The following is a 12825-nucleotide window of genomic DNA, read 5'->3' as shown; positions in this document are numbered from 1 at the left end:
CCAGGAGATATGAAATAGGACATATAATAAGCAAATGCTAACTGGTGTGCTACAGATGGTAAGTGTATAGCAGAGTGGGAAAAAAAATCTAATTTAAACCACAACTGACAACACCCACTTCTCCTCATAGAGAGGTGGCATAATTTCTTCATGGTCTTTTGTTTAGCAAAGTATCTTGATAGTTCATTTTGATTATAAAAGTTGAGGCTCTAGAGCATAGGTTAGAAAGATTCAATGGGGAGAAAGAGAGAGACTGACATAGAGACAGAGACAAAGAACAAGTTAAACTGCTCTCCCTAAGAAATGCAAGTTCTTTTTTGCTTGTAACAGGGAAAAACTCCTATAGGTATGTATCTATATTTTGTATGTTTATTTAAGCATAGAAAAAATTTAAAAGATTGCATACCAACTATTAACATTGACTACATCAAGGAGTAGAATAAAAAAGTTACAGGAAGCCAGTGTTATTTTTTTTTTTATACACCTCTGAATCCTTAAATCTTTTCCAACACCACTTCTCCAACTCTCAGATGCCAGCTGGGTGACCTATGATTCAGTTCAGTTCTGACACTATCTACCTGGAGTTGGCATCAGATCCCACAGCTTTAGGCCTCAGTCTCACAGGACTGCCCCCACTTCAGGTGCCCATCACAAGTCCCAGGTTGTCACTGGTACTTCTGACCAACCAGCTATAAATTCAAGGGGTTCCCACAACTTCTCCTTACATTTGGTAATTCATTAGAACAACTCACAGAACTCAGGAAAGTACTTTATGTACTATTATCAGCTTGTTATAAAGGATACAGCTCAGGAAGAGCCACATGGAGGAGATGCACAGGGCAAAGTGTGGGGGAAGGGCATGGAGCTTCCATGCCCTCTCTGGGTGCACCACCCTCCCAACACTTCCGTGTGTCCACCAATCTGGAAGCTCTCCAAATCCATTGTTCAGGGTTTTTATGGAGGTTTCGTTATGTAGGCATGATTGATTAAATTACTGGCCATTGGTGATTAACCTGATCTCCAGCCCCTCATCCCTCCCTGGAGGTTTGGAGGTGGGGCTGAAAGTTCCAATCCTCTAATCATGCCTTGGTCTTTCTGGATACCTGCTATCTGAAGGCCCAGCCACCAGTTATCTCATAATCATACGAAAGATCTCTTATCACTCTGGAGATTACCAGGGTTTTAGGAGCTGTGTGCCAGGAACCAGGGCAAAGACCAAATATTTATTGTTTGTTATATCATACAGAGTATTCAACAGTAACAGGAAACCAGAATAAGAAGTGACCATGACACATAAGCCCCTGGGTCAGTAAATAGGACTTATCACCAAATATAGGATAAGAGTTTTGAGCCCATTTTATATAGGTCTCAAATGACAAGATGGTATTTGGGTAACAAATACCATGAAAGTTCAGAGAAAGGTGAGGTCAAAGCAGGAAGAGTCGGCCTTGAAGCCTTCATGGAGGTCCAAGGAATTGAATTGTGCTTTGAAGGATGCAAGGATAGGGACAGGCAGAGGGGAAAGGATTTAAGAAGTTGTCTTGTCCCCTTGCTTTTCAGGTGACAAAGATCCTGTTATAATATTGGACTCGCCCTATGAATGCTGACTCTGTTAATATGCCTATAATTATCTCTGTTTATATTTGACCTTTTTTTTAATTCCTCTGGTGCCTGAGAACTAGTTCTAAATATCTGCAATGATTGTGTAGGGAGGCAGGTCACCATCTGCTGCTTTTCCCACACCTTGCTCCGGGATGAGTCATCACAGCAAGCACCTGGCCCGACTCCCAAGCGTCTCCTCTCTGATCCACGTGCACATGCAGTGATGAGGTTTCCATCTCCTGTGGCATTTATTATGCCAATTCAGGGCATCCCCTCAGGCGAGCTCCCAGGTGACAAGGACAAAATCATGTAAACTCACCTGACATGCCTTCAAGTGGGTTTAGAATCAGGCCTGCTTTCAACCAAGTAGCATGAGGAAGCTTCCAAATAGGAAGGATGAGAATCTGTCAGTTTTCCAATGGGAATATCCCATGCGAGGCAAAGCTAAAATGGGAGCAGGCTCCCTGGAGAACTGAGAAAAGTCATGCTGTCATATTTCAGGGCTGGTAATTGGAACTCCATTAGGACAAGCATACTTCCACCTCACTAAACCTGTGCATGCACGTGTGTGTGTGTGTGTGTGTGTGTGTGTGTGTGTGTAATATGGGCTAGAAAAAGAGGGAGATTAGAGGGGAAGAAAAAACAAGTGAGATAAAAGGTGAGCAAGGGAGAGAAGAGAGAAATCATGAAGGAACAACTGGAGAAAAGAAAGAGATAGTGAAACAAGAGCAACAATCCCAGGATCTGCTATTGTCCTTTTCGTATACCTTTGCTTTGCTCATGCACATGATATGGAAATTTCAGATCATCCTACACTTGGTGATCTGAGCTAAACAAAATGCTCTCACTGCACATCAGCTGATCAAGGAAAGCATTCTAGTCTTTATTCTGAAGTTGGCTCACTCTCCATCTTTAACCGGCCCTCTCTGTGCCTCCCTCTTTCTGGGTGTGAAATGGGGACACTGATCTTAGCCATTATATTGCCTCTCAGGAATCCTTAGAGCCTCCAAGGATAGTGTTCAAGTTCTTTAGAAAAGACATTATATTAAACGCCAAGATTTACCACATTATAAAGGAAAGAAAAGTGTGACTTTTGTATCTTAATAATAACTTATTGTGTAATAGAAAGCATAAGAAAGTATTTATTAGATTATGTTTATTAAGTTTACTCATGTAGTCACCAACACTGAGCGCCAGGGCGACAATGGCGTGGGCTGATCCTGTACCTGGGACCCACCGTGTTTGTAATAAGATATAGCCCACCATATGCCACCACACCCATGGCGTGAAGGGAGCATACCCAGACAAAGCCCCAGGTGATGCTCTCTGTCCCTGCCAGGGATAGCCATGACATGGTCACCCACATTGCTGTGTTCCAGATCTCTCCACTCCTCAAGGGCTGCGATTCAAGACAATCACAGAGACTACCGTGGAGGTGCAGTGGGAGCCCTTTTCATTCTCCTTTGATGGATGGGAGATCAGCTTCATTCCAAAGGTAATGCCCACCTGTCAGACTGCTAACCAGCCTTATTTGGAGTATCCATACCCTCAACTTCGAATCAAGAACAGCAAGGATGGTGCTACCCAATATCTCCCTCCGTGCCATTACAGATGCAAAGGGGCATTTTGTGGGTGTCTGCACTATAGAACATTTCTTTCACAAAGGTGTGGAGAGGACTGACTAACAAGAGTGATCTTGATCCTAGCGTGCTGGCCTTCGATGACAGGAGGATGCAGGAAGCAGCCACCAGCCCCAGCTCTCTGCTCAGAAATCTCTAGCGTTTAGCAAGCTGTGACTTTAGCAAGTCTTAAAACCAGACCTTCAAAAAGTTGGGGCTTCTCTTTAGGACATAAGAAAAGCCAAACTGAATCAGTGACATGGTTGGCCCACACCTCCATTCTGTGCAGACAGAGGCACCAAAAGGCAGCTTGCACGGCTTCAGTCTCTAAAGGTTAGAGGTGTAACACAAAAACACGTTTTACAGCCTATTAATTAAGAAAAATTTTTCTTAATCAAATTATGTTATTAGTCTGAGTTAAACAGTATCTTAAGATTTTTTTCTGTTCCTTCAAGTAGTATTTTATTCTATTGATCCTAAAACTAACTTTTCCAAGGTGCCTGACTAGCTCTAGTTTTCCAGGATCTGTTGACCCTACTGATGTCTCCCTAACCATAACACTCATGGGGGTATAACGTCTAATCATACTCCTTCCCTCTGTCTTCATCTTTCAATATCAAAGAGTATTTTCTCAGTCATTCATCAGACTTGATGACAGATAACACATTTTTGGCTAACAAGACTGTGACTTCACCATTCTTGTATTTCAAAAATCTTAGAGGTATGGACTGTTGGAGCTACAAAAGATCTTCAAACTCACAGAGTACGACTCTTCATTTTACATCTAGTTTGTTTAGTTTATAGAGACTAAGACTCAGCAAACTTAAATGGTGTTGGACAGCTAGTTGGTGGCAGGCTTAACACAAGAACTAGGGTCTCCACTTCCTATTCCAGCGCTCTGTCTACTAAACCAAGATGCCCCCCTCTCTTATGTGGATAGAGTCATGTCATGGCAAGCTAAGTACATCTAAGCAGACATTCTGGACAAATGTTTTCCTATGTGTCTTATCTGCATTAAAATGGACAGTAAAGTATGGTAGGCAACTGGATTTATAACAGGGCAGAGAGAATCATGTCACCCTGCTGCTCAGACAGAAAAAACTATGCCAGGTTTGCCTGTTTTACATCTGGTATGTAAAATCCTAAGTAAGAGGGGGCTGTCCAGGGCATGCCAAGGTCAAATACATGGAAGAACTGTGTGATTTGTAGGTTGAGGCACTGGGGGGCATTTGTCACATTGATTTATAAGAATATGGGTATAAATTATGTATAGAACACTCCGGGTGACATGAACAAAGACCCAAGAAAGGGGAGAAGGGCAGTGCCACAAAAAGAGCCCTCTTATCTCCTCTATTTCCAGGGACACACGTAGAAAATGTATAATAATAGGCAGACAGACAGAGAGATAATAAATCCTGGACCCAACATCATCAAGTTGATCTTTTTCATTTCCTCTTCCACCGATTTGTCTCTTTCCTCTCTCCTTTGTATTATTCTTTGCTCCATGCTTCCCTTTTTCTTTTTTGTACTTCCTAGTTGGTTGTGTCACTGATTCCTAACTCATCTGGGTGAAGAGGAAACAAGACATGGACAAATTTGCACCCAGTTTAACACCATGAGAAACTCCAGATATAGCAAATAAAAGCTATTAAAAACTGGGAATGTCTTAGTTTGAAATATGTTGTGTGTGTGCATAAAGATGTTTACACACATTCACACACAACTAGTCTTCTAAATAGCCAAGGGCATGCTCATCATGATAAATGCCAAAAAATCTGATAGATGTTAACCGTAACCATTGAATATTTAATCTTTGGCAAGAGCCGATCTACATCACCTCATGACTAATATTTATTGGCAAACTCTATAGACTCAGGAGAGGCCAAAGATACGTTCTTGAAAATTGGTGTTCCATTTGCCAAATCCTCATAGATTAGTGGCATTCTTATTAAGCCTTCTGAGAGTTGTTCCCAGCCCCAGACACTGAGCTGAGCATGGAGGGAATAGACATAGTCCCCATTTTTAATTCATGATTCACAATCAGTGCTCCACACCTTTATGTTTCTCTCATCAGATTTCTCTCCCAGTGATTTTCTCTTTTGCTTTCTCCACTTCTCCCTTCCTCCTACTCTCCAGAACAATGAAGGAGGGGTGATTGCTCAGCTCCCCAGTGATGTTACATCCTTCAATCAGACAGGACTAAAGCCTGGGGAGGAATATATTGTCAATGTGGTGGCTCTGAAAGAGCAAGCCCGGAGCCCTCCTACCTCGGCCAGCATCTCTACTGGTGAGTGCCTCCCATCCTTCTCCCGATGGCTACCCATTAGGTCACTCAAGAAAAAAAACTGCAGACTCGCCCAAGAAGTAGAGAGACAAAGAGGTGCTAGGATTTCTCCCAGAGCTGAGAATGATTTTGGTACCTGGAGACGTGGCTACTCTACCGGATGCTTAGCTGAACTTCTGCGTTATTGCTAATCGTTGCAAGCACAGAAATTTGGGAGAGTATTCTATGGGGAAAACTCTTTGTTAAGATTTCCAATGTATTTCTTCTGATCTTATTCATTAAGAGGCCTGATTGTCAGCTCCTAGTATCTCGAGCTTTGAAAGCATCAAGAGCTGACTCAGTCTTATCTATTATGAGATTTGGAGGAAGTCATCCAACCCTTCCCAAACCTCAATTCATTTTAGTACAGAGATGTTCGTTGAGTTGACATGAGGGTTAAATTAGATAAAGCACACAAAGTGACTAGCACTATGTTGGTGAGAGTGAGGGCTCTATACCTGGTACATACACATATACTTAGAGAACACACTGAGAAGTCAGAGCTATAGGAAACAAATCATTCAAAACCGGTAAGTGTGGGTTCGGCCACTGTTCAAGAAAACGACTTAAGTTGATTACTGTTTCACCCCTACTGTTAATCTCATGCAAGATCATTATATTTTTAGGTTTGATTCATTAACTGTGTTGTGTTTTGCCTTATTGTTTCCTTAGCTAACAAAGGATGTTCAACCTCAAAGCTATAAATTAGCAATTATGATACATATGTGTGTGCCCTCACCAAAAATTTCTGAAAAGTTATAAAGAGCATCTGGCATCATTTTTGGTTCTCATTTTATCAATGGGAGAGCTGAGACTCAAAGGTTAAGCAACGTCCCCTGTTAGTAGCAGAAACTGAGATAGGTGAATATTGGTACAGCTTTATTTTTCATAAACAGAAATCGACACCTAAGAAAGCCAGTCATGGGTCCAGGACAAAGGCCGAGTTGGAAAAGGGAACCACAACACCAAGTAATGAGCCCATGTTTATGGATTAGTGATTCATAGTTTTGCTAATTGGATCCAAACTAACCAGCATCAGATGTGGAGGGGTATGCTCAGTCTAGAAAACATTGGTTTAAAACGATTGTGGCATTAGATCATGTTCCATCAGAGCACTAGGGTTCCATGGCAGCACCTCACGGCAAGGACGAAGTGGAGATCCAGGCCTCTAATTACTCCCACTCCATGACCATCACACCCTCCTACCACGGCAGCTCCATTTTTATCTTTTATATTTTGTACAGTCATTTAAGATTTTGTTCTTTAAAAAAAAGAGTATTTCGCCTGAAAAAGGCTTTAAAAACACTGTTCTAATACAAATACGTTTTAGAAGAAACTCCATGGCCATATAGCCAAAAGTGCTCTGTAGGAATCTCTCCAGATGCCAGTGGCCAGAGTTTTTCCACAGCTCTGTTCCCTAAGGTTCTCCTGGAACCTGAGGAGTTGACATGTGGCAACATGTGTAGATTCTCCTTGTCTGATGTGGAATGTTTCAGGGTCTCCAGTTATTCCTGTGATTTGATATTAAGAAAGTGTTAGTAGGGCCGGCCCCGTGGCTTAGCGGTTAAGTGCGCGCACTCCGCTACTGGTGGCCCGGGTTCAGATCCCGGGCACGCCCCGACGCACCGCTTCTCTGGCCATGCTGAGGCCTCGTCCCACATACAGCAACTAGAAGGATGTGCAACTTTGACATACAACTATCTACTGGGGCATTGGGGAATAAAAAATGAGGAGAACTGGCAATAGATGCTAGCTCAGAGCCGGTCTTCCTCAGCAAAGAGAGGATGATTAGCATGGATGTTAGCTCAGGGCTGATCTTCCTCACAAAAAAATAAATAAATAAAAAATAAAATAAAATAAAAAGAAAAGAAAGTATTAGTAGAAAACAAAAGGCTAGAAGGAGGAGATGGTTCATAAGAGGGCAGAGAAGAACATGACAGCTGTAGAAGGTTTTTCTTCCAAAGTATTGAGAACACAGAGAAGATCATCCAACCCTGCTTTGGTCTTTTACTCAAACCACATTTTTACAAAATTTGCAGTATTTTTTGGTCTGGAAATAACTTAAGATTAAAATTAAAAGTTCCAGATCTAGAAATTTGTGGTAAAGCTAAGCAGAATTTTTTTCAATTAAGAAAAATATCCTAGTTGATATTTTGGCATTGAGTACAGAGTCACGAAGAAATGGAAAGCAAAACATTTATTCCAGTTTACTTTTTGAGTAGGACTTGTGTTTGTTTAGAAATTAGGGCTTCAGATGAAAGCAAGCTGATACCTCCTTGAGTGGAGTGGGACATCACTACCAAGTGGCCAACCAAAAGGCAGAATCCAAGGGTGGCCACAGAAAAGATGGTTGGCTCCCAACCCTGTCTGCTGTTTTTAGAAAATGATTATTTAATTATTTCCTTCTGCTAAGGTCTGACCTCCACCAGCCCCCCACTGCGAAGCTCTGAGTCCTCACCAGGCGGCCCTCAGAGTGGCTTCTTCCAGGCAGGCCATTTGGGGAATGCAAATCACAAGACCTCTTGCAGCTAGAGCCCTCTGTGCTACACAATCACATTCTAATACGGTCAATCCATTACAATTAGGGGTGTTTTTGGATTTAAAGCTTTGAAGGACTAAAGCCTTATGTGGTCATTTAAGTTTCTGTGACACCTTTTATTTTTTTCAAAAAGCTCCAGTTCGTTGAAATGCTTCCTCTTCTTTCTTATGGATACGGAAGAGCATTCATTCATTTCATTTACTCAACACCCGTTGACTGAGTGTCTGCTGTGTTTCAGGCATATTCTGCTTATACAACAGCTAGGAGACCATTTCCCCCATTTCATTATTAAATTAAATCAAATGAAAAAGGCCTAAGTTATCTGAAACCACTAAATGCAGCATGTTGAAAAGAAAACATCTGGATGTGTTCTGTTAAATCACATTATTACCCCAAATATGAAAAACAAAACTTCATTTTAACTCCAAACCAGGTGGCATCAAAATGGTCTGGTGATTTTCATTTTGGTTGGTGCCAGACCAAAAATCCTAAGCTGCTTAATACAGAACAGACCTGGGCTAGACCAAGAAAGAGGGAGGGGTACCCAGAGAAAAGCCCAAGTCTAAAAGACTGAGAGGCTCAAGGTCAGCCTCAGACAATCTTCAGGGAGACACTCCATTCCTGACATAGAGTAGGAGGTGGTCCAGTGTGGATTAGTTAAAAAAACTAGTCTGAGTCAAGACTCTCCAATAACAAGGAAGAAAAACTTTCTTAAACTAGCTGAAGCAAGAAAAGAGAATTTACTGGAAGGACATAGATTGTCTCATGGAACCCCAGGGCCAGAAATGCATCTGGGTCTCACGAAAGACTTGAACCAGAAAATGGAAAGTCAGGAATCAAGTTACTCTATCTGTCTAGAAGCTCCACACAGGCATTCATTTCTGCTTCTCTCTGTATATTTTCTCCTAAAATTCTGTACCCAATTCCAGTGTACGTGGTGCGGGGGGCGGGGGGGGTGGGGCGGGGGGTGGCGAGAGAGAGGGAATTCCTCACACCAAGCAATTCTCTGTGACATCAGCTAGGTGTCCTACAATTCAACTCAATTCTGACACCCCCTACCTGGAGATAGCATCAGATTCCACAGGTTGAGGCTCAGTCCTACAAGACTGCCCTTCACTTCAGATGCCAATCGCAAGTCCAGGTTGTTACCTGTTCTTCTGACTGGCCCTCTACAGATTGGAGGTTCCCATGACGCCCTCCTTGGGTTCGATTAATTTGCTAGAGCAGCTCACAGAACTCAGGAAACCCGTTTGCTCACCAGATTACCGGTTTGTTACAAAGGATATTAAAGGAGACGAATCAACAGCCGGGTGAAGAAATACATAGGGTGAGGTCCCTAACACAGGAGCTTCTGAACCTGTGGAGTTTGGGCCCAGCACAGTGGCACGTGAAAGCATTCTGCTTCTCCAACCTGGATGCTCTCCGAACCCAGTTCTTTCGGATTTTTATGGAGGCTTCATCACGTAGGCGTGATTGATTGATTGACCAGAGATAGAGGGTGGAACTAAAAGTTACTAATGACATAGTTGTGTCCTCCGGCAACCAGCCCCCATGCTCGCCTCATTAACGTAACACAAGACAACTTTATCACTCTCATCACTTAGGAAATTCCATGGGTTTTAGGAGCTCTGTGCCAGGAAGGGGAGGAAGATCAAATATGTATTTATTATAAATCACCCTCCCTCTCCCCCTTCTCTCTCTCTCTTTCTCTCTCCAGATCAGATGTTTTCTATTTATGTGTGTATATGGTAGAGCATGGCCACACTAGCCCTAGCTCTACATGGTCCCAAACTAGCCAACCAAAGAACCAGGGTCTCTAGTTCCAATTCAAAAGCCCTGAAGAATGCTAATATTAATCAGCTCCAGCCAGAGGGACGTGGTGACATAATAAATGCAAACATAGAAGCTGGGCCTGCTCTTTTAGAAGAGAATGAGTCATTCAAAGAAGGGCGTGTGGGCCGTGCAGACATACCATGAGGAGTTGAGAACACCATTTTCTATTCTCCTCAATAAGCCCTTTCTTCTGTTTCCCTTCTACATTCTCTCACCTTTCCCCACCCCCACCATCATCTCATTCAATATGAGCAGGACCCCAGGTGGGTGCTGGATGGTGGGCCCCCTGGGAAAGAAACCAGCTTTTCCAGGGTAATGCCATCCCACAATGGTGTTCCCCTCAGCTGCTCAGCACCAGAGGCTGGGACTCATGGGGGACATATGCTGAATAACCTTGAGGGACTATCTGTGACTGCAGTGCCCTTCTGGTTCAGGAATATGTAAGAACAGGTGGGAAAAAATAGCTCACAAGAGGTTATTCCAAAACTGAGGTCATTTTTTTTTTCAAAAAAATAAATGTCCCCAGAAGGCGTGTTTCACGTCCACAGATGCAAACGTCTGTTGGGTTTCAGTGCTGTCTTAGCAGCCGGATTGACTGAGCTGTTAGTAGGGCTGAGCAAGGACATCTTTTGGACGCTCATGAGGTCCTCTTTAGCAACCAAATTGGAGGTCTCAGATGTTTATTTAGAGCTGATAATTTCCTAGATCTTTCCTCAGGGCTCAAAGAAGGTGAGAACTGGGCAGCAGGGCACACATCAGAAGCACAGTTCTGTCCCCTTTCCTCCAGACAGAAGAGTGCTGGCCTTCTCAATCCAGTAAGCGCCCTTCCCCTGCCTAAACTTGGAAGTGTGAGCAATGGAAAACCACGGCCTGGTGAGAGAAAGATTCAGGGGAACTGAGTTCCAGTGTCGGTTCCCCATTGCCAAACTATGTGTCCTTAGGAAAGAGATTTCATCTTCCTGTGCCTCATTTTCCCCCACTGTAAAATGGGATAATAATTCCCATCCTCTCTCTAACCAAGCAGGCTAATATCAGGAGGAAAGGAGAGAGCTGATGTTAAATGCTCATTTCTCAAACTTTTTTTCTATTTGATCCTTCTCACTCAGTCATTGATGGCCCCACGCAGATCCTGGTTCGTGATGTCTCCGACACCGTGGCCTTCGTGGAGTGGACCCCCCCTCGAGCCAAAGTCGACTTTATTCTCTTGAAGTATGGCTTGGTGGGTGGGGAAGGCGGGAAGACCACCTTCCGGCTGCAGCCTCCCCTGAGCCAATACTCAGTGCAGGCCCTGCGGCCCGGCTCCCGGTACGAGGTGTGGGTCAGCGCAGTCCGCGGGACCAACGAGAGCAAGTCCACGACCACCCAGTTCACAACAGGTAAGGCTGTTTGGAGGAGAGGAGCACGAGGAGGGGGAGAGGGGGCGAGCCAGCCAGTGGTATCATCATGCAAGAGGGCTATTAAGGAAATGAATTGACTTGTGCTTGGTCATCCATGTTATCAGCGACAATGCAAGAAAGAAGCGAGAGGTGTCAGGGCCTCCTGGGGAAGTCACATCGCAGTATAGAGGAGGGCGGTGTGCCAGTAGTTAGGAGAACTAGGTCCCTGTCCTACCTCTGCTACCAGCCAAGTCTGTGACTTGATATAAGTCTCCTCCCCATGGGTCTCAGGTTTCTTATTTGTAAAATGAAAAGCTTGTCTTGAAGTCATTTAAGCATCCTTTTTACTAGCCCAAATGGCAATTCTGTGCGAGTTTAGGCAACGTGCCCCTTCCTTGAGACACTTTATTGCTATTTGCTGGAAATTGTAATAATTCTCCAAATCCATAATGACCACACTAGCATGATGGCGTCCTTTGGGGTTGTGCAAAGCCCAACTTGTACAACCCAAAGTAGACCTTCCGCCTGAGATTCTGTGACTCATTCTGCCTTTTGTAAGCCCCAGCAAGAAGGCTAATGGAGGCCTGGCTCCCAGACAGCAGGCTGGACAATGCCCGTATCAATGCCGCCTGCCTTGCTATGAGGACCACTCACCCCCCTTCCTGAGGCTGTCAGGACTCTCAAAGAGCTTCACCAACAGTCGGGAAAGGCCAGACCTCACAGTGACCTGCTCCCTGACTCTCTCGGAGCCCAGCAGGCTGGCCAGCTAGTGGGCAAATAGGATAGGCCCCAAACAAAGACAGGCTTCCCGGCACTCTCCCTGGGTCAATGGGCCTGTGATCAGACAGGGAACCTCTATCTAACCCAGATTCTCAGTCTCGGCCCCTCTGCCCTGGGGAGGTCACATGTCAAGGAATGTCTCTGCCACCTCCAAGTGGTCCCAGGGATCAAAGGAAACTACTAGCATCTAAGCACCAGCATCTTCTGATGCAGTAAAGTAGAAGGAGAATCACTAATTCAAGCATCCTACCTTGGGTTGTGGCCTAAGAGCCTGTCACAGGATGGAGTAAGCAGCAGAGGGGCTTCAGGGAGTTTCGATAAACAGCACCATTGTCCTCCACCCGTGCTTAAAATCAATTGATAACTAAGGCCAAGAGCAAGACAGACGGAGGCCAAAGTATCCCCTAGATTGGGGCATGCAGCTTAGTGTTCGAGCCAGAAGGGTTTGCAAACTGATGGCCTCTGTGGACCTGGGCAAGTGCCCCCGAGTGGCGGAAGGTGGGGGACTACCGAGGTTAGGACTTACAGCCGGAGCAATATGTGGAGGTCTGATCCCACGGGTCAGCAGCTCCCATGAGAGAAGGGAGCGGAAAGGCGGTGCCCAGGTCCTGCTGCAAAACTCACCACTGAGGTAAGTCCATCTTCCCCAGCGTAAGAAAGAGGGAGGCCAGGAATCTTTAATGGGGTCCCTCTGCACAGAAGGAAACATCAGTAGGGGGGGAACCTTTCTTGTTAGAAGGGAACAAGTACGGA

General features: G+C 44.4%; 1 protein-coding gene and 1 long non-coding RNA gene across 3 annotated transcripts in view; one reads left to right on the top strand and one right to left on the bottom strand.

The window, feature by feature from the left end:
* The window catches only part of LOC147917756 (uncharacterized), a 160613-nt gene that overhangs the window by 77415 nt on the left and 70373 nt on the right, over positions 1 to 12825 (bottom strand). The gene's annotated exons all lie outside the window — the stretch shown is intronic.
* The window catches only part of TNR (tenascin R), a 78832-nt gene that overhangs the window by 10172 nt on the left and 55835 nt on the right, over positions 1 to 12825 (top strand). The window contains exons 4-6 of the mRNA XM_004425011.3: positions 2982 to 3097; positions 5358 to 5508; positions 11023 to 11292. Coding sequence (XP_004425068.1) covers positions 2982 to 3097; positions 5358 to 5508; positions 11023 to 11292 — 537 coding nt within the window. The remainder of the gene's footprint in view (positions 1 to 2981; positions 3098 to 5357; positions 5509 to 11022; positions 11293 to 12825) is intronic.

Source organism: Ceratotherium simum, chromosome 2 (genome assembly GCF_057802395.1).
Source record: "Ceratotherium simum simum isolate JZ-2026a chromosome 2, ASM5780239v1, whole genome shotgun sequence".
NCBI classification, from domain to species: Eukaryota; Metazoa; Chordata; class Mammalia; order Perissodactyla; family Rhinocerotidae; genus Ceratotherium; species Ceratotherium simum.
Note: the sequence above shows the minus strand (reverse complement) of the source record. Positions and strands in the feature narration are given on the sequence as shown.